The sequence below is a fragment of the Patagioenas fasciata genome, chromosome Z (assembly GCF_037038585.1).
Source record: "Patagioenas fasciata isolate bPatFas1 chromosome Z, bPatFas1.hap1, whole genome shotgun sequence".
Lineage (NCBI taxonomy): Eukaryota > Metazoa > Chordata > Aves > Columbiformes > Columbidae > Patagioenas > Patagioenas fasciata.
Window position 1 is genome coordinate 18,411,222 of NC_092560.1, and position 22,327 is coordinate 18,433,548.

A 22,327-nucleotide genomic window follows, 5' to 3' on the forward strand; every position below is an offset into this window, starting at 1 on the left:
CCCCTCGGCTGGCGAAGCCTCTCTCGCCATTGGACAGTCCCAGTCAGACGGGCACGGGCGGTGCCGTTCTCGCGAGAGTTGGCGGGTCTATGAAACGACTGTGGGCGGAAGTGCGGCCTCTTGTTGCGGCGTCGCGGCTAGGCGAGGATGAAGGTGGGTTGCGCGAGGGACCAGGGCCGCGGCCGCGTCTGGCAGGATTCGGGTTCCGCCGCCACAAATGGCGCCGGCGCTGCGTACGGGACCGCTGGCGGGGGGCGATGGTGCCCGATGGTGGGGCTGTAGGGCTGCCGTGGTGCGGATGGAAGCGGATTGTTGGCGGGGCGACGTGACCGCCGCGCAGGCCCAAGCCTTTCCGTGGAGCCGCTTCTACCACCGGGCCATGGGGCTCCAGGCTCCAGTCGTTCCTGTGCTTAGAAGAGCTTTTTGCGATGGCGAGGTCTGTCTTATGAGTAGCGGGGCCTAGCAGGGCAGCACCGAGTGGGCTGGAGCTGCTGCCAGGCCGTGCTCGAGGGGAGTGTGCCGGGAGGCGGCTCCAAGTCTCTGGCCTTTGCACTGGCCCCTTAAAAAACATGATCGGCGGCAAACGTGGCTGGCCTTGGGTTCTCCTTCTGTAATAGTTAAGTGTAACGTGGCCCGCAAAGACCTTGCGGGCGAAGAGGCAGCAGGTTTCTACTGCCCTCACCTTGGCTTGCGTGATTGCAGTCTGTGAAGATGGTGGAGCTCCAGCTGCAGTCAAGCCACTTTGCTGTGTGACTGAACGAGTGATACAGCCCAGTGTGGCCAGGGACAGACTTGCCTGTCTCTCTGGGCATGGTAGTGACAAGTTATGGCTAGTAAGCATTCATGTAAGCAGATGGGAGATTTCAGATTTGGAATGCTAAGGAGAAACCAGCAGATAAATGCTAATTTGCTGTTAAAATATCTCAGGAGAAGTTTCAACCAATTTTTTTTTTTTCCCTGTTAGCTGAACATCTCTTTCCCAGCCACTGGCTGCCAGAAACTCATTGAAGTGGATGATGAGCGCAAGCTGAGAACATTCTATGAAAAACGGATGGCCACGGAGGTCGCAGCTGATTCTCTTGGTGAGGAGTGGAAGGTAAGAAGTGTAGAGAAGGCTGTGTCAGAGCTGTAACGAAGGACCTTAAATTACAGAGTATTTCCAGTATGCAGTTGTCTGTTGCTGGCAGGTGTGTTAGAAGTTTTTCTTGGTGTATATACTGAATTTTGTGTTGGCCACTGTTCTGCTACTTATCTAAGTTCATTTGTTTTTAAGTCTTATGTTTAGTGCTTTTTGCTGTTCTTTGCAATAGTTTTTTATTTTTCATTTGGGTGCCATCTTGGTATTCAGGACACATCTGTACTGTAGAAGTGTTGTTCCCTTCTTTACTAATTGAGTTAAAAATTGCCTTTGTTGTGTTTAAAGTGTTGTTAGTGCATGGGGAAAAGCATGTTGAGGCTGGGGGAATGGACTTGAAGTATCTGAGTGTTAATATGGACAGTCCAGCTGAGGTGGGATGAGTTCATATTTTCTGTTGCTACCTCCACAAAGAAAGCAATAAGAGCTTTATTTTTCTTTTCACCCACATATCCCCTATTTCAGACCTTTAACAGTTACTTTTCCCGAATCATGGGCACACTGCCCCATTGTTTTGAACAGCATATTGTAATATCTACTACTTCTCCTTGAAGTAATAGAGATGTGCAAGCAACTAAGTGTATTCCTGTGTGTTTTCATAGGGCTATGTTGTCCGGATCAGCGGTGGCAATGACAAACAAGGCTTCCCCATGAAGCAAGGTGTCCTGACGCATGGACGTGTCCGCCTTCTGCTCAGCAAGGGCCACTCCTGCTACCGACCCAGAAGAACTGGAGAGAGGAAACGCAAATCTGTTCGTGGTTGCATTGTTGATGCCAACTTGAGTGTTCTGAACTTGGTCATTGTGAAAAAGGGTAAGAGTCTGGATGGAGCAAGCACTAGTAGAAATACGCACCTGGAAGGAGCCTGCTTACTAGCGGCTGTGAAGTTCTGTAGAAAACAAATGCAGTCCCAACTTCAGATTGTGAATGTGTTTTGAAATTCCTTCTGAGCATTTCATGCTTGTGATTTTAAAGCTGGTCACTGGTAACTGAAACACTTATTTCTGCCAGCAATATGATTGCATTACATCAGCAAAGAGTAGCTAGGAGTGGCACTGTTAGTAGGTGAACCCCAAAGATTATCTAGTGTTATCTTGTGATTTTATGCATTTTAAGCTTATAGTTGAAATTCACCAATGAATCAGATGGAGGATTAACTGGCATATTTAAATTTTCAAAGGTGAAAAGGATATTCCTGGGCTGACAGACACCACTGTGCCCCGTCGTCTGGGTCCCAAGAGGGCTAGCAAAATCCGCAAGCTGTTCAACCTGTCCAAGGAGGATGATGTTCGCCAGTATGTTGTGAGGAAGCCTCTGAACAAAGAGGGTAAGACCTCAAACTTCACGACTCTGATTTAATGTAATTTTCAGCAAAAATGTGTCCAGCTTAATTCAGTGAATGAAGCATACTATAGTAGTAGATCCAGGAGTTGACTGTTGCGGTATTTAAGCTTTGTCAGCTGTAACTTATGGATAAGAAGTGGAGTTTCATGATTGTCTGGTTTCTTTTACCCCTTTCTTCCCTTTCCCCTTCCTTTACCCCTTTCTTCCCTTTTACACAGTTTGTTTTTAAATGTTTGATAGAATCAGGAGTAATAGTTACTAGTGGCTCTAAAAATAATCCAGACATAATTGTCAGTGAGAGAAGGTTAAACATGAAGTGGAATGATTCTGTAACATTTTTATGAGGTGGAGGAAAAAAGCAGTATGTAGAGAAGATACTAAGATTTTTCCCTGTTGCTTGTGACAGTCTCAAAAATGAACTTTTGTTGGGATAGCACTATTTTTTCCTTACCACCTGTCTCTTTCAATGTAAGATTTTAATTCTGGGTTCTGTTGCATTTGATCAGGGTGGCTAATTTTAGCAGAAAAGCCATAATAACAGCTTTTGCACTGTGAGATCTTACTGAGTGAAAGACTGCAATTTTCTGGATCACAGAAACTGCTCTGTCCATTAAAAATGTGATCCTGGTGGACATCAGCCTGCTTGTGACTGCTGCCATCAGGCAGGACTGAGCAGTGAAATTTTACAGATACGTGTGGTGTTGTGTTTTTATTTGCTTATTATGGGCTATGGATGTTTGGTTTTTAGAGATAAACATTTCAAGCCTATCTAGAATCGTAGAGTGCTTTTTCAAATTGAAAACATAATGACAGTTGTGGAAGCTAGATGATTAGTTTCTATAGTTCTTAAACAATTTAAGTGTAGGGGGAATTCAGATGGGCCTGCTGAGAAGCTAGGAATTTTCACAAAAATGCAAGGAGTTACAGATGCACTATGTAATACTTTGTTGCATTAAGAAACTCTGTTTTGCTAATGCTACATCTGGCAGTAATGGATTTTTCCTGCAAAATCTGTGAAGAGGTTGAACACCATATAACAGGGGTGTCAAACTCATTTTCATCAGGGGCCACATCAGCCTCGTGGTTGGCTTCAAAGGCAGAATATAATTCTAGGACTGTATAAATGTAGGTGTACTTACATGTACAGAGTCCTAAAATTGCACTTGGCCCTTTGAAGGCAACTGCGAGGCTGATACGGCCCCTCCGATGACAATTGAGTTTGACACTGCTGTTGTATAAGTTGCTATAGTATGTAGTACACAAATGTTACCATAACAGTAAATGTAACTTAGTCTTAAGCTTGCTAGAGGAAGCCTGACACCCCTTTGAAAGGTAATCTGTCACTTCTGTTGATACACTTTTTTTTTTTTTAGGCAAAAAACCCAGAACCAAGGCTCCCAAGATCCAGCGACTAGTGACTCCTCGAGTTCTGCAACATAAGCGCAGACGCATTGCTCTGAAGAAGCAGCGCACTCAGAAGAACAAGGAGGAAGCAGCAGAATATGCGAAGCTCTTGGCCAAGAGAATGAAGGTGTGTTTGCTATATGAAATATCTTGTTCCCCCGAAATCAAGGGGTTTGATAAGCTTGACTGCATACTTTGAGCTGGTCTGTACTCAGCTCCTTTTGCATAGGAGTGCTTGCATGTGGGCATAAAGATTGCTAGTCATGTGTTTTTTTGAGCATTTCTATGGATTTTTGCCAGTCCTAGAATAGTAGAAATTAACTAGATAATTAATTTGAAAGCTGATTTTTGAAGAAAACAACAGTTTTGGCCTGTCAAGACAAGTTTTGCAGTAGTGATTTTAGTTCACATGAATTCTAGTTTAACGGAGATGCCCAAGCATTTGATGAGTGAGTGTGTAGAGGAATGGTATCCAATTGACCTGGATGGAAAATAACCTGGGAAGAAGCTGTTTGTTTGGATGAGTTTGCTTTTGCACCTAAAGAGCCGTGACTGCTGAAGCAGTGCTTTTAGAATATTTAGCACAGTACCTTGAGTGTTTAATGACTTCCAGACTGAAAATGAGAGTAGAGAGACCTCTCTAGTATGTTGTGAACTCTGTGTTACTATTTTTACTGTAATTTTGGACACCAGTCCATATTGTTTAAAGACATGGATCTGTACAGGTTTGGCTACTTGAAGAATTATTCTGTGAAGAAGGGAAACTGTATTTTGCTTTAATGAGTTAAGGAACATTTTCCCCTAGTTCGTTCTTTTGTAGATGTTTTGAAGTGCTTGACTATGTGCAAGATCTTAGTACTGACTTCATCTTGCTTTGCTTTTCAGGAAGCCAAGGAGAAACGCCAGGAGCAGATTGCGAAGAGACGCCGGCTTTCTTCATTGAGAGCTTCTACATCTAAGTCTGAGTCAAGTCAGAAGTAAAGATGTACATGATAATAAAAATAAACCATTTTGTGGTTAACTTTCAGTGTGAGACTTTCCAGTGCTGGTAAAAGGTAAAGCCTTTGGCTGACTCTTGGCAGAATTAAGTGTAGTTAGGTCAGTCACTGTTAACAGGCTCCCCCGGGAAGTGGTTGTGGCACCAAACCTGTCCAGAGTTCAAGGAGCAACTCAATGATACTCTTAGTCACATGATTTAGTTTTGTGAAGTGTTGTGATAAGCAGGAAGTTGGACTTGATTCTCATGGCTCCCTTCCAACTCAAGATATTCCATGATCTGAAAGTACTACAGCATTCTGCTCTTAAAATTAGTACTGAATACTGAGTGTAAGCCAGTAATTAAAAGGTTTGACTTGGTAGTTTCACTTGAGGATAGAAACCTTCACAGTAGCCTTCAGGTATTCAGACTGTACTTTGTGCAGATCTCATACTAGGTAAGGGTGATGGGATTGCTGCTCTGATTTAAGAATACTTGTTAAGTGTTCAATGTTAAGAGCCTATGACTAAAGAAATTGTCTGAGTTCTTAAAATAGTAATAGGATCCACCTTAATTTTTGTTGAGGTAGGTGCTTCTATTTCTTATATTAGGCTTTATCACAACCTTAGAAGTTATGAAACTGTTTTTTTTCCCCTTCCTGTGTACACAGCAAGGCTCTTTTAAGTTAGATGCCTACCTGACTGTCTAGAAGCAATTTTTAATACACTGAATGTGGAATATGGACTGTAGAAAACTGGAGAACATATGACTTGTTGGCAGTAGATTATGGACACGGAAGGAACAAATTGCCATCCTTGAACTTTTGGAGTTGTGTTGGGATGAAGGGATACTGATCTCTGTCCAGGGCAGAGTTTGCCATGAAGCACGTGTGCAGTAGAAGCCTCAGACGAAGAGAATTGGCCAACACAGTCTTGAAACTCAGGTTTCCATTTGGACAGTGCAACAGTTGAGGTGGTAGAAAAATGGGACTATTTTCAAATGACAAATCAACTACATAATCGGCAAAGGCAAAGAGGGTTAGCAGTAGCAGTTGAATGTGTTAAATAAGAGTGCTGGCTAGTTTCATAAATGTTTAAGGGTACTGTTCTATTTAAGAGGAACTGGAGGTATCACTGGTGTGTGTTTTGGTTTTTTTTAATTTATTTGTTGTGGAGGGCATGCTCAAGGCCTACAATTTAACAAGAGCTTATTTTCTGTCAATAGTGAGGATAGCCATATAGGCCCTTTTAAACCTGAGCTTCTCTAGAATAAAGTGTTACCTTTCACAAATACATCTATAACAATGTTAGTCTTCCAGCTGCAAAAAACTGATACACAGATTGATCCATGTTTTCTCCGTATCATCTAGCTGTTAATTATGCTTTGTAGGACATCCTTAACCTGCTTACTAAAGAAACAGCTTCTATACACACATAAATGTTTACTGTAAAAGCAGTATGAACAAGCACTGTCAACCAAAAGGAGGTGTCTTGAAGTATGAGATTAGCACTCACTAAATTCACAGTGCTGGGAACTTTAATCTGTGGAACAGCATACATGTAATTTCTCAACAGTCTCTAGCCTCCTGTTTAGGAGCCTAGTAACACCTACTTGGCATATGATTAAGAGGCACTCCAGTCAAGGTCACCAAACACTGAGATTAGTGTGGCCTGAAAGAAATCTGTCCTCATGTAGATGTCCTACTCTATATGCTGCTGATAAGTCGTTATCAGAAGCAGTGCAACTAATCCCTGTTGTATTAAGAGGTGAAAAAAGTGGGTGGGGTGCTGTTTATTTTTTTCAAGCTGTCAATGTGTGGCAGTGTCTCTTGCAAGCAAGGATGCATCCCTGAAAGCATCACTCCGTGCCCCATTACAAAGGCACTGGGAAACCAGAACTCCCCGGAAGCGTTCCCTCAAGGACAGCCATCAAACCTGTTCCCACTCACTGATGCAGGATGCTTTTCCTGGTCAGCAGAGAGCAGCAGCTCCATCATCAGGAAGCCAGGGTCCAAGACTTAATTGCGAACATCATCTTTATAGATTCTGCCTCCCTCAGCCTGTTTTTCAATTCTTACCTCTGCTAGTGCCCACGGCTTAGGTTGCCACAGAGCCACCCTCTCATGAGCCAAATCTCCACAAGTGAATCTCATCTTTTCCTCTGCCCACACTGCAACTGTTCCTGCTCTTTCCCAACATTCGGGAGTCACTGAGGTACTATGAAACAATTTCTAAAACATGCTGGCTCTGCTTTTGCTCAACTATAGGCTAAATTTGCATGTGAGGTTATATTCTGTCAAGCACGTAAATTTCAATGGCAAAAAGGCTTGAACAAGTGAAATTTTACAGAGGATGCATACATATTTTATTTTTGGAAATACATTAAAAATCATTTTTTAGTCTAAGATATCTATACAGAATTTAGAATATGCAGAGTGCCCTTTTAAACTCAAGGAACATTTGTCAAATGTACAAAAACATTACAGAGAAACACTTGTTAATCAAAGCACAGCAAATGGATGCCATTTTTTGACAGTTCAAAACAGTCTCTACACCAGTGCAAATTTTATTGCATTAAAGAAAACTTCCCAGCTCACTTACTAAATTCATAATTTATTCACACTACATCCTTTTATCCTCATTACAACACAGTTTATTTTAAGCTCCTAGAGGGAGCTTAATGTGCTTCTAAAAACAGCAAACAATCCCTTTTATTTGCACCATTGATTGATGCAGACTGAAAGAACAAACAAAAACCCCATCCATTTCTCTCGTTGTATGCATCATAATATACAGCACAGTAGAGTACAGAACCAGAGTCCAATTCAACCATTCAGTATCAAGACTTTAGAGTAACAAGGGTGTTTGCTTATTTTTTTTAAAAAGGTCCATAATAAAAAGCCGATATACAGAAGGCACCTTAAGGTTTCTATTAGTTAGAAGAAAAAAACCCTTTATTTAAACTGTACAGTTACGTGAATAAGATGACCTGCATACCGTTTAGTGAAGTAAAGTTACTGCATTGAAATAATTGTTGAATTAATAATTTTTAAAAGAGGAAACTACTGAGCAGATTCTTCAAGTTACTTACATTTTAACAATTTGTTTTAAAAATATAATTTCTACGATCTCATTTAATATACATTTTGAAAATATCCCCTATGTTGCAGTTATTCAATGAAAGCTATATTCTTCTAGCTGCAGCAAAACAAAAAGCCATTAATTCACAGTTAGAATGGAATAAAATTACTCATTCACAAGTGCAATGTAGCTTGAGCTTACCCAATGTGAAATTCCACTAGGAACAAGACTAAGTTATTTGCGAAACAAATGGATTTAGTTTGAAATATATATACTAAATAAAATATTTTGCATTAAAATTGTACTGTTTAAAATTGAGTTATATAGAATGTAATGACAGGATATAAGTAACATACAGATGCTTCTAGCAACCTGTAAAAGCTGGTACCTATTACTGTGCCAATACTGCAGCCACATCAGCCTCCTAATACCTACAGGGTTTTGAAAGTTGTTAGGTCTTGGTAATGTGCCAGAATGTATTTGTAATGTATAAAGAAAAACTTTGACACATAAGAATCCTGATTTTAAACCTTTAGGACACCATTTGTTGTTTTAATTGTACAAAAATTTGGTATTTTCATATAAGCACACAAGCTATATGTAACTGTTTCATAGCTGGGTGAAAGGTGCAAGATGGTGTCTTCTCAGCATAACTTACTGCAGTTCAACACCCTTAGGGCAACAACTCAGGGAAGCTTCTCTGTGATAACTGTTATTCCAGCACAAACTTTCTAAGTTCTTTAGCTTACCTGATACTCATTGACAGTCTGCATCCACATAGGTAATCCTGTTTACACCCTCACTTTGTGCACACATTGGAGGTCTTGAAATTACTACTGATCTGCAACCATTTTCTTTGAGAATTCCAAAATACACACAGAATAGCCATCTCCTGAACACCGGCTGTTGAGCTACATGCCAGGCTAGAAAGAGGATTTGTAGGCAAGAGTTTTGCAAGTGAGCAAAATTCTACTTTTCCTGCTTACAGTGAGAGCAAAACAGAACCAAGATCAAGCTTATCCACACCCTTCCTTCGCAACACCTTCTCCAGCTCATTCCCGTGTTACGGGTTCAGATAAATTCAGATTACTAGGAGTGGGGTGTCAAACAAATGAGAAGCATTTGTAGGTAACTAAGTCATTCCTATTTAGCCCAAGCTCATGCTATTACTAACATGCTGGTAAAAACTTAACATGCTTTTACTGCCCAATTTTAGAAAGACAAAAGTGCACTCACAAAAAAACTTTTGAAGACTTTTCCCTCTTGATTTTTGGCCAGATTTTCAACCATATGTGTACTGAGCCATGCCAAATAACCTATTGTATGCCGTGCCCTTTTCTTATGCACACTTAGAGATTTTTCAGCATTCAAATTAGGGAAGCCTACACCTCAGAAAGTTTGTGTAGGAAAACCTCCAGTCTCTACCTGTTTGTTGGAGACCTAAACATCAAAGGAAGAAAAGGAAGTGCCAAAATGCATTTGAAAGGAGAGAAAACAACTAGAAACAAATAAAACACAGTTCTTAATTCCTTTTGAATTTTTGTGATTTTTTTTCCTCCCCAAAAAAAGCATCTCCTTAGATGAAAACTTAATAAACAGATCATTTTCAGAGATCTCCCTTCTCATTTGAGCTATGGATTTCATTCCAAAACAAGCCGAATTGTTAGCTAGTAAAAACTAAATATTAAAAAAATTATATATATATATATATATAACGAGTATGTGCTTACTTTGTCATTCTATGTTAAATAATTTCAAGAGGCAGATTCAATATTTCAAGTAGTTGCATGCAGGACTTCTACCACTTTGAAATCCAGGTACATACAACGGGAACAGAAGTTTATTTGTAGTGTGCAGAAATGGCAATATGCAGGAACAAATCAGAGCAAGTTAAATCTTCTGCAAGAATAACCTGAAATCATGCAGTTGTCCTTTCCCCTCGGGATTTAGGGGTTTTTATGTTCTGTGTATATATCTGGAGAAAGTCTAATATTTAGCACTAGATGCTGGGACACAATATGCCTTGGTTTTTTCTACAATACTAATGCCTGATTAATCTGTATTTTCAGCAACAGATACAAAGGTTGTTTTGAAATGAAGGTGATCTGCTTACATAATTTAGTTTATAATAATATTATTTACAATGGTTTAAAAAGAATATGCATGTCACTACCTAAAACAGCACTCACTAGATAGGTTTTCTTTAATGAGCTGGGAGAATTTAAGGATAACTAAAACTTGATTCCTCTCAATTCACATTGCATAATCATATGGTTTGTTCATTTAATACTAAAAAAATATTTTTTAATAGCTGTATGTTGAAGAACAGTATATAATTATACAGGAAAATTTGCCATTTTGCTTTGCAGAAGTATTCAGTTGCTTGGACAAATGCTTCTCAGAGACTTTTACTTTAAAAGGATGGAACTGTGCATGTAAATTATGAAATAGGAGAAGAAAGGAAAATACGAAGAATCAAACTCTACTCTTCCACTGTGATGTAGATCAGATATCGGCAAGCAACCATGCATAAACCCAAAGAATAAAGAATAAAAAAAAAAAAAAAAAAGGTAGTGTGTGCTTTCGTGCTTTTCATTGTTGAGAAAGCACAATATTTTCAGGAGATAATCTGTCCAGGCAATATCCCCATATTCTCAGAATCAGCACTTTCAGACAAAATACAAGAAAACAGTCTATAATGCATTTTGTCACAAATAGTGCAAATCCTTTGTTTTAGCCCCATGAAAAAACAAAGGTTGATTTTGTTCTTTCATGTAGAGGCTGTTCCAGACAGATCTTCATCCCTCATCGTTTTCAAGAATGAAAGTCCTTAAGAAAGAGAGTAGTATGAAGTAAATACATTCATACTCATATGTGATTATAGTTTTAGCTATGCTCCTTGGTAATATGCTACAAATCTTACTCTCTTTTTCTCTAGGAATAACTCCATCAGAAAAGCCACACCAATTAATTTCAGCAAAAAGCCTGGAATAAATCTTATCATATTCATTACGTCATATAAACAAAGTATCCAGGTTCTTCCTGCCAAGACTATGGCTACCATAGTCTAGATACGTGAGGCGAGGAAGTGTCTTATCTACTAAAAGCAATAAAAAAAGATGGATTCATCTTTTCAGATCATACACTCAAGCACTTCATTTATGCGAATATACACCTTGAACACCACATTTATAAATACATTTTAACTGAAATATAGAATTTGGACTATCAGTGCAAAATAATTAACCCACAGGCTAGCATGAAACCATGGAAGAGGACGATAAAGAATTTAAGGAAAAGACACTTCTTTAAGCATACATACATACAGTATAAAGGATAACTTTTCAGAAAGGATCTGTTTGACAAACATATGTATCTTAACACCATTAAAGCTTCCTATCTAATTTTTACAAAGCCATCTATTTCTGAGCTGCTTAGTGTAGAAGCTTATCATGCTCTTGGAGAAAGGGGCAGTATATTCATAGCTTCTTTAATTTGTCAGATACAGAATACAGGAAAATGGAGTGTAAGTTTCTGTTTTTTACAACTACAGATATACATTATGAAAGGTCAGCCCAAGATAAGCTAGAATACTGATTGAGAGAAAGGTAAGGAGAAGGGTAGCCATTTTAGGTACTATAATCTGACAACAGCAACTGCATTGCAGCTTCCAATGTAAGGACTCAAATATTTACATTCATACATACATACTGCACATCAATACACAGATCCCTCTTTAGGTAAAGGTCATTTTAAAGAAGTAGTGAAGAATCTAGTATTCTGTGTCAGGAAAGCTATTTCATTAAATATCCAAATATTGGTGGCCCTCAAGAAAGTCACCCAGTATAGGCTGTTGTTTAATCATCACCTTATTGAACAACTTGATATTTCGGGAAAAGATCTGAAGAAGGAAAAGGAGAAGTATATACAGGAAAAAATAAAAGCAGATCAATCACTGAAACCAACTCACCTTATTAATACAGTTTTAAAACACTTTAACATACTTTACACCATGTGTCATGAAATGAAAGACAAGAATATAAGTTGTAGCACAATGAAATTGCTTTGACAAATTGCTCAGTTATCATCTTTTGGAATTCAAAGTGTATATATCGCCATGCTCCTGCTTTGTTTACCTCTACATTTGTCTCACTGAAGTTTAGTGTCTGTTTTCCTCATTTTTATATTAAAGGTGCTCCAAAGCACTTCCTACAACACTCAACCCTGCTGCTTGGTGGAGCATCTATTTTCTCCATCTTTTCAAGAACATCCTTTGGTAGCCTTTCATGTGCAAGTCTGTATTCGCTGTCAAAGACCTCTGAAATAGAAAAAGCATAGCTGAGGTTATTTAAGAAACCCTGTACAGTGCACTCTACTGTTCCCATACAATACTTCCGGTGATTTTTTATATAATAATAAAATAATTAACAAAAGCTGCTGATTTTTTTTTTTCCAAAATGAATCCTCTCAGAGAAACCGAAAAGCATCTTCACACTGGAGCATCACAACGCGTCACAGCAGATGGTTTGTCTTTTCCCAGGGTATTTCCCCTGTGACATCCCATAAGGGAGTCCCTTAGCTTGCAGTGTACCAAACAGAACTCAGGGTAGAGGACATCAGGAAAGGGTGGGCAATCAGGTGTCTGGATGACATAGGTCTAATACGTTGGTTGGAGAATGATGGGCAAGACTGAGAACAAGTTTTCAGACACAAGAAATTAAATCTTCAAGCTAATAAACTTTGTTTAAAATAACTGATTACTGGTTTCAAACAAAGTCAAAATTAATGGCCTCATCTAAATTACATTTTCATAAAAGCAACACCTACATGAAGAGTGACAGAACAGTACTTTTCACTAAAACACAGCGACTGAAAGGTTAATTAGAAACACATGGTTGAAAAGTTGATTTTTTTTTTACACTAATTTTCCTATATAGTATTCATGTATTTCATATGCTGGCACTATGTATTTCACAGTATATTTTACTCACCAATATCAATGTTCTCTCTTCCAAGAGACACCAGCGACAGGAAAAGAATTTCTCTGTAAAAACTCCTAGGAAATATTTTGAAGGGCAAATCAATGAAAGCAACAACTACCCTACATTTAGAAAGTCAGTGGAATCATAGAGGAGTGTAGGATGGAAGGGACCTTCAAAGGTCACCTAGTCCAACCCCTTGCAGTGAGCAGGGACATCTTCAACTAGATCAGGTTGCTCAGAGCCCTGTCCAGCCTGGCCTGGAAACGTCTCCAGGGATGGGGCATCTACCACCTCTCAGAGTGCAGCTTCTGCAGCTGTTTTGTTAAGCTTGCTTGTAAAGAAATCTACATGATTACTAGCTTCAGGTTTCCTCACGTCTCTCATTTCTCATAAATATTTCTCCTAACACACGGAGTTATATTATCACCAAATCTCAGCAGTTACATTTTCTATTAAAAAAATCCATGTGTCAAACATGCCATAAAAACTTCAAAAACCAAGAAATATGAAATTAAGGAACACTTCTTAAGTAACTCATTCCTGCCTGAGGGTGAAGTACAATGAACGGGCTTATTTCAGATCACTCATACTCTGTTTTTTGTTTCAGAACGTCACAATCTATCTCAGAATTAGATATTACTAAACAATTAGATTTTTTTTTCCCTTGCAGAACTCACAAAGATTCTTCTCAAGGCAAATTAGTTGTTGTTTCTTTTCAGTAACTACAAATCACACAAGCAAAGATGACATAGCATGATAGACTTCAAACACATCTTGTATTTGCTGTAATTTACTTCAGAGGCTGTACTTCTGTATGGAGTCCTCTTTGAATTTTCGCATAGATGGCAAAATATACCACAGAAGTTTTATCTACATGTGTCCTTTTGTTTGTGGATCATGCTGTATCCACTTTTTTTAGCCAGTACTCCAGGTTGGTGGCATTTTAATAGGTATAACTAGGTAGTTTGGAGAATATTTCAGACAGCAATAGCATGCTGCACACTTGTATTTGTCAATTCGTTAAATCTGGAGCAACACCAAAGTCTGCATAGTCAATATCTGCATTTTTCTTATTAATTTGCAAATGACTCTATCCATTTGATTTGGATTAACTATACATCTGTTTGGAAACCTGGGCATAAACAAATATACATTGTGTTGGGTGGACACAAATGAAACTGAATGTTCCCAAGAGGTTCTTATAGAGTTATTATTATGAAGTGTATACAGTCTGATCTCATTTAATTTTGAGTGGGGGCAACATAAGATGAGATTACCCCTTTACCTCTGTCGTTTCACATCTGGCTTAACTTTGTGTAGGAGGAGGTTGATTGGTTTCTCAACATTATTGTGTTGAATACTCAGCTTGATGTTCTCCAACAAATTGTTTGTTGCCTGCTGATCTTCTGGCACAGTAGAAGCTCTCTTCTCAGTAGAATCTGGGAAGTGCAACAGTATTGATTACTAAAACAGTAAAGTTTGTTGTTTTTTGGTTTTTTTTTTTTTTTCATTTTGATTTGTTACAATGAAAAGGCTTTGCCTTTGTCTTTACTCCACCATGAAATCAACAGGATGCATCAAGTATCCATGTGTAAGAGCTCCCACATGACACAGAAATATGAGACTGAAGAGTAGCCAGCATCAGACGCTGCCTGTGATGGTTTGTTAGCTCAGGTTTATTGATGTAGTTAAGTTTCAAAATCTAAGTCCACTCCAAGAAGGTTATTTTTACACAAAGGAAAAGAAATAGAAGAAAACACTGTGAAATTTCTTATCAAAGAAACTTTTTCGCATCAAAGTCCTTCTAAAAGCCACCTACACTTCAGTAATAACTTTGGGCTACATACTAAAATAAATAATGCACTGTTGTGTTTAACAGGAAAGAAAATTATCAACATACTTACCATTATGATTTGTTCCTTACATTGCCACTTCCAGAGTAACACTGAACTATTATTCTTTGGAAAATAGTGACTCATGAGGGAATATTATGTCAATTTACTGACCAAAAAATAGGGCTACAGATCAGGCAGCAAGCACATGGTGTGTAAATAAAATGTAGACAAAGGCTAGCAATCTTAATCATGCCAGCCTAAGGTTCTCGTATAATTGTCATATATGATGGTTTTCAAATGTAATTTCCTGTTTTCCAAATACTTCCTGACTCTGCTGTAGAGCCTTATCTACAACACTACTACTTTTCTTCCACCTGTAAAACAGGACTTTTGCTCCTTTATTGACATAAATCCACATATTCATGCATCTTCATTCATGCCTGAATGCTTTGGGGATGTTTTTAATGTATTATGCACAAATAAATATGCTTTTCTAGAAGCTGACAGAAACATACTTTATTCTGTGCTCTTGACTGTAATTTTTTGATCAGTCTGTCTGTTTTTAGGACACTTTTAAACAAACTCCTTTTTTTCTTCCTTAAAACCAGAATTAGTGTGTTACATAGTCTTTAGCAGAGTTGTTAAAAGTTAAAGCGCAGACTGAGAGGTTTTGGTGAACAAATGGTTTTTGCTGATCAGAAGTAATGAAAGCCCAGATTTCTCATAAGTAGTCTGCCTGTTTTTTCTTCCTTACAAATGAAGTTATGGTAGACAAAGGCCTTATTGAATCTTGCTTTTTGACAGTCAAGTAGGCTGCTCAATGTACACATTAATGGATTGTGTGACCTTCCACTCATTTATAGAAACACAAGATACTTAATTGTAAAACAGTCTTCTTTTTCATGCCTGCATAAAATATAACCAGATAATTAAGTGAAACATTCAAATCAGGTGAAGCCTATTTAGCAACTCATCTAAAGCAAATCCTCCCACCCTGTTTATAAGTATATGAAATATAAAGAACAGATAACATACCTTTTCACGCAGATGAGTAAGATATTTTCAAAAATAATTTGACACCAAGACTATGTTAAGTACCTAAGGGATTGCAGATGCTTCACACACTAAAAAATCTTTTCAATTTGATGGGCCACGTGCACTTCAGACACTAAAACCCTGTTTCTTTCCATAGCCTCTGCTCCCTCTGCTTTCTGTAACATTTGTTTTACTTACTGAGATTTCTCCAAGATATATACAGAGGCTCCCCTGGCTCTTGGTGGAGGTTGATATTGTCCCACAGAAGATGGATGTATACTAGCTTGCTGTCTTGAGCAAGTGATGTCAAAGGAAGCTAAAAACATGAGGAAAGACAAAATGTTTTAAAAACATCAGTACAGTCTTCTTATCCACTATTTTACTCATTTTGACAACAAACAAAAAATGTTTATTTATCTTGAATCCAACAAACAGCAATAGTTGTCTTCTGTTGGAAGGCACAAGTACTGCAACATTTAATTGCCCTTTCTAGTTTAGCCTAATGTATGAAGAGCATTCTGCTTTCCACAGATATCTGAAGAAAATATTTATTATTATATATCCAAAAATATTTTTCATGCACCAAACACATTACTTGATTTGTACTACTTGTCTTGCTATACCTTTGTGTTTTCTCACATCTGTGTGTTGGTCTTCCCAACAAACAGAAAAAAAAAGTATTTGCATACAAACATCAACCATTTATTTCCATTTAAAATATATGGCACTCAAAACAGTAGTTTCATAATTATTTTATAAAATTAAGTGCTTCTGGAATCACTAATACAATAAGAATGGGTGGGCAAGAAAAATTTACCACTAATGTGTCAATCTAAACTAGTAATGACAGGATACTATGCCCCATGTTGTTTTTTTCCTTGCTAATGCACAGTATTTTCCCATCATGTTTTATATTTCATCAGTATTGGTCTTCAACCACAACTCTGGGAAAATTGTTCTTGGTTCTAGGCGGGTTTTTTTTGTAAACGGAGGGAGAGAATTTTAAAACTAAAGTGCATACAAATAGATAGAAAAATATTACTTTTGTGTGTTCATCGTGTACAATTACCTATCGAATTTGGTATTTACAAACAAAAATCATACAGGTTTCAGAAAAACATCTGCTCCTTAAAATAGGAAAAGCAAAATACTCAAAAGATAGCATCCAATCTACATTATTTTGTTCCATTCATACAGTAATGAAACTCAGTGGAGTTTGAATAGCAAAAACTATTAATGGAAAAGAACACATCATATTGATCAATAACTTAAAAGGTTTATTATAATGAAGTATGTAACCCACACTATGTGGATTACAATGTACTGCAATTTGTGAGTTCTCCACAGACACATCTTGTCTCCTCCTATGTATCAGCCTTCTCTTTAATGAATCTTACTCTCTGGCTTTTTAAAACAGAAGAGCTTGACTAGAATTTGATTACTGTTTTCACTCATATCTCTTCAAGATTCCTTGCAGAAAACAAACCTATCTACTTGTATTATAAAAACCAGGAATCTAGACCCAAACTGCTCAGAAATGACTTGCCAACTTTTTTTGAACCAAACTCTCAAATTCAGTTTACTCTAGTACCTGCATTTCTAATGGCCACTTACCTGCACTCCATCATTACAATGTTCAGATGTTAGAATGAGTCCAGGTAAGTTGCTAGGTAGATCCAACCGTTGGAAATACCAAACTAGGTTCCAGAAAATTATGGGGTGTTGATTGATGAATTTGGATGTATGAATTACTTGCTCTCCCTCATTTTCCAACAGTGATTCAAGCTCCTTACGCAGTACCAAAGGGCTCAAGTAGGGTACAGATACAGGTAGAGGGTTAGGTCTTTTTATTAAAGGATCCTAAAGACAAAACAACACAAACAAAATAATTTTTTGTTACTGTTACAAAATTAAAGGTTTTTCTTCCAGAAATACTCTTCAGGATTCCTTGCCCTGAAAACCCCCATTTTCTTTCGATATTTGGAAGAAGTCTCTGGAAGTACTGAACACACAATAACTTTAGTACCATTAGCAGTTTTGACTGTTGAGGTGTTTCTTAACTCTAAAGAACAATCACCTAAGGTTGCTCTATGATGTGAAAAAAATAAAATGCTAATCTGTTATAACTTTTTCCTGATTGTGCAGTTTCAAGCTATCTAAACTGGTACTAAGCCAGTGGCAATAGAGATTTCAGAAGAATGTTAAAAAACAGCTTCTTGTCAATAAAAGCACAAGGAGAGTGCAGAAACACTTTGCTTCACATGCCAGAATAAAGTAATAGTCTCAGTACTCCCTCTTACTTTACCTACCCATCCACTGAACAGGTCAACCTAGAAGAATATAGATGAGTGTAAGTAAATGTGTGGAAAAGGAACAAACTTTCACTCTTGCTACAGTGTGTTGTTCGCAATATTTTGTGTAGTCTGTTGTAGAAGTTGAGTTATTTTTAAAACAAAATTCCAGTACTAGAAAGACAAAGATTAGCTTTATTCTGCTAGAGAGAACATTTCAAATCAAGCAGCATCGTTTCTACACTGTACTGAAAATGCAATTTTAGATATACCGAACCAAGACTTTTTTTCTTTTTTTTTTTTTTTGTCATAAGAACATGATAATATGCTTGGCCATTCCCATTTCTCCAAAGAGACAAGAACGATAGCAGTAAAACGCTATTCATTGTAAGTTCATTGCATTCAATATTTTGCTGTCAACTGAATGCGCAGCTTCTCAACTTACCACAACTTCTTGCAAACTATTTGGAAGACTAACTGTTGAAATGCCATGAGACGGTCTCTGGGAAAGATCAATGTTTTGCAGTGGACCTCCAACACTGTGGCTCCGAGTCAAGGACACTCCCCTTTTTAGTGGATTATTGACAGATGTCTTCATGGTTCTAGGATCTTTACTCTGTTCTTCTACCACATCACTGTTTGGATTTTAGAGAGAATATGCTAATATGAAACTATTCAGCATTCCTATGGCAACAGGAAGGAAGCAGAGAAAGGCTGCCAATTAAGTATCCCAAATCGAGTTTCTCTATGAACAAGGAATCATATTTGCCCAGTTACCTCCAAAGTTTAGGGGAAAAAAAAAAAAACAAAACAAAATGCCCTTCAGAACAGTATAACCATCCTTCAAGAAAAGCAGCTGGGTGTAACCTAAGACACAAATCTGAATGCACTGCAGTTCTGTGTAGGTACCATTACGCTGGTACAGCTTCACCTTGCTTAGAAAAACAGCAATCCACAGTTTTGTCAACACACAAAGACTATCTTGTTCTGACTATGCTTGTTTTTACTTTCTCTTTTCTTTCTATTTACTTTCTCTAAATGTCATAAGCAGAGAAAAAAATATTACAGAAAACTATTTATAAATTGCATGCACAAATAACTGAAAAAAATAAAATTGTAAGCATCAACTTAATCCAACAAGTTAATTTAAGCAAACTTCTATTACAGGCTTGTCAAATTTAATTAATACAATCAAGGCACTTGCAGATCTACGAATATTAATTTTGTGCATGTTATAAATGAAACAATGAATAAAATCAATTCAACTACAATACGTAATAAAGAAGAAAAAACATCAAGTGAAACAGAAAATATCTGCTTCCAAATAATCTGTAAAGAGAGGGAAGAGATTCATTTAGAGGTGACCCTCACTCCTAAATTTGTCTTTAGTTAAAAATATATTACACCAGAGTTAAGAGATAAAGATAAGAAATAACACCATTAATTTTTAGAGTTTAAAATATTTAACTTCCAATAGTCTGATACAGGCATTAACTTGTTAGTTCAGGAGCATTGATGCTCAGGAATTCCAAACCGAATAATGATTAGAAAACAAACAAAACAACCAGCAACAAGCACACTAGCCTTTTACAATAAAATGTCATTAAATCCCAGCAAAAAGGTCAAAATTCATAACAGCACTATTTCAGTTCTTCCCCCTTCCAGCATGACACCTTCTCCTTAATATGCTTCTTTGCTCCAACTGTTTCAAAAGTCATATTGTCTTTCTGAGTTTCAGTTTTATACCAGTATTGCTTGTCATAGGAGACAAGCTCAGTATGAGAGTTGAGGGCTCCCAGAGGTTTCTCTTAAAGAAGTGTGTTCCAGAAAATTGACTTATTTTTCCCCATAATACAGTGCCCTTCTTGTTTAATTCTAAACATAAGGAAAAGAGTTGCTTAAATTTCTGTGTATCTTTAAAAGGTGAGTGTGTTCTAACAATACTGAGTAGAAGCTTTATCTATACTCAATAGTGGATGGTCCTGAGAATTTATTTTGACAGTTGTAACTCGAAAACCCAATCATTTAGTGGAACCAGCTTATTTCAAATTGATAAAAACACACTTAAAACATGCAAAAAGAATGAGGGGAAACAGACCACTGTCAGGTCACAATTCTACCTGTCCACCATATTTGGTACATAAGCCAACCTTGACTTTAGAAACACAGGAGAAATATTGGAAGTGTTGATATATTTTTGACAGAACTAACAACCCTCGTTTACCTACCTCTGCTCAGCTGCAGAGCCCGTTTCTTCAGCTATGGTATGGCTGGACTGTGGGTGATCTGAAAAACTGATCAAGTCACCAACAACTGGACTGGACAACAGTTTCTGCTCCAACGGATCCGTGGTTAATGGAAGAGTACCACTCTGTAAACTATCTCCCGAGGTACTTTGCTTCAGGAAAAAGCTAAGTTATAACATGAATGGGATGGGAGAGAAATAAAAAGATTAAGATGTAAGCATAAAGCAATTTTAAAAGTTATTATTTTCTACATTTACTTTCAAAAAGTAGCAAAAATAAGGAAGCACAACATTAAAATTCTTGACAACTGGACACAAACATCATCCTGCTTCCTCCACTGCAACGCATATGGGCAGAGTAAATAAACACATATAGAGATTTGATCTGCAAGACAGGTAATGCTATGCTGGACATAAATCATTACAAGTGACTTTAGTTTGTTGTGGTTCCTAATCAGCAACAACACATCGATAGCTGACACACCACTGAAAATGGGTGATATTGTAATACGACATTACAGACTAGAAGACCCCACACTATTACAGGCATGAGATAACAGGAATGTGTCTTGCTTTGCTAAGGTTTTTAAGTACACACTCTACAGATGTTCAGTTTTAGTTTTAGAGAACACTAATGGAAGCTGTTTCACAGCAATAACCACTACAGTGAAAATCCATTTTAAATTACCTTAAAAATAAGTTCCAGTCTTCACAATGCAATTAAAAGAGGTAAAAAATATACGCTGAGAAGCTTAAACTGGAGAACTACTGGAGAAAGAGTAAACTGGAGCATTTGTAACTCAAAGCTGTTAGTAAATTTAATTTGGGAGAAATTCTATGCTGACAGATGTATATACTGTTTCATATGCTTCTAAAAAGTTCACAATTTATTAGCTTTCTTCTAAAAACTAAACAAAATGAAAACACTTATACCTTCTGTATAGTTACACTTACAAAAATATATGAAAAGAAGAAGTGGTAAAAAGGCAATCAATTCTTTGCTTTTTGGCTGTTTTACAACGAAACAATAGTTTACATGACTTACAATTTCTTTCAGTACAACCACGAGTGTCAAACAGACACTGACATTCTTGTGAACGCTTAAACAAAAATATTGGGAGATAAAACTAAGATCCTTTTGTGAAAAAATATAATCATGTACAAGTGCCAAGGCAGAAAGAGAGCATCTATAAAACCCACTAACCTTGCAGAACCACGTAGGTCTTTAAATTCAACATTAAGTAAAGGTAAGAAGGTACTTTTACAGAAAGGACAAGTAGTGTTCAAGTTTGAATCATCTGCTGTCCACCCAGCCATAATTTCTTCATCATAAACCAAAGCACCACAAGCTCTACATTCAGAGCAGCTTGACATCAACACCTAGAACAGCAAAGAATGTATACTCTCAGTCTTGTCTTCACGTTCTTTTATAATGGGCTTTATAGGCTTAATATCCACAGGAGTTTAACAGGTATCAGAATGCCAGCTGGGAGGCATGATTTCATCACTACTTACTCACCATACTCAGTTATCTTGTCCACACAACTTTTACCTATGAAATGCAAATACTAAGAATTCATTTTGGTTAGGTATTTTGAGACCTGGAAAAAGCATTACCCTGAAATGTTACTACTTTAGCATTTACAATTGCTTATTCCTGTGAAACCTTCAGCTTACATAAATTGTTTGGAATTGTATAAGTAAATGCATGTCTACTTCTCCAAAAGAGAAAAAAAAACCCCAACAACAACAACAACAACAAACCTAAACAACTAAAAACCCTACAAATGACCAAAAAAAAAAAAAAAATCAAAAAAACCCCAATAACCAAACACAAAAGAAACATTTATAGTGGTGTGGTGGGTTGACTCTGGCTGGCTGATCACTGAGATCACTTATCAGTTACTGTCACAGGCAAAACAGACTTGACTTGGGGAAATTAATTTAATTTATTGCCAATCAGTAGTCAGTGTAGGGTAATGAGAAATAAAACCCAAACC

The 22,327-nt window shown here is 37.5% G+C and overlaps 2 protein-coding genes across 5 annotated transcripts in view; one reads left to right on the forward strand and one right to left on the reverse strand.

Annotated features, from left to right (window-relative positions):
• The first annotated feature begins 22 nt into the window (after positions 1 to 22).
• Positions 23 to 4,889, forward strand: RPS6 (ribosomal protein S6). Its single transcript, XM_065861464.2, has 6 exons — positions 23 to 153; positions 965 to 1,096; positions 1,738 to 1,948; positions 2,316 to 2,462; positions 3,853 to 4,010; positions 4,769 to 4,889. Exons 1-6 carry the CDS (start codon positions 148 to 150, stop codon positions 4,862 to 4,864), a joined length of 750 nt encoding a protein of 249 aa, XP_065717536.1. The 5' UTR covers positions 23 to 147; the 3' UTR covers positions 4,865 to 4,889.
• Positions 4,890 to 7,199: 2,310 nt separating this feature from the next.
• DENND4C (DENN domain containing 4C) overlaps positions 7,200 to 22,327 on the reverse strand; it is a 75,036-nt gene continuing 59,908 nt past the window's right edge. For 2 of the 4 annotated variants that reach the window (XM_065860182.2, XM_065860183.2), the window contains 8 exons: positions 21,532 to 21,707; positions 20,311 to 20,493; positions 18,528 to 18,717; positions 17,406 to 17,651; positions 15,990 to 16,107; positions 14,207 to 14,360; positions 12,931 to 12,995; positions 7,200 to 12,257 (listed from right to left, as the gene is read on the reverse strand). In XM_065860182.2, coding sequence (XP_065716254.1) covers positions 12,121 to 12,257; positions 12,931 to 12,995; positions 14,207 to 14,360; positions 15,990 to 16,107; positions 17,406 to 17,651; positions 18,528 to 18,717; positions 20,311 to 20,493; positions 21,532 to 21,707 — 1,269 coding nt within the window. In that variant the 3' untranslated portion in view covers positions 7,200 to 12,120. Of the gene's footprint in view, positions 12,258 to 12,930; positions 12,996 to 14,206; positions 14,361 to 15,989; positions 16,108 to 17,405; positions 17,652 to 18,527; positions 18,767 to 20,310; positions 20,494 to 21,531; positions 21,708 to 22,327 lie in introns of those variants that run through there. The other 2 variants (XM_071802586.1, XM_071802587.1) reach the window with 2 other exon arrangements.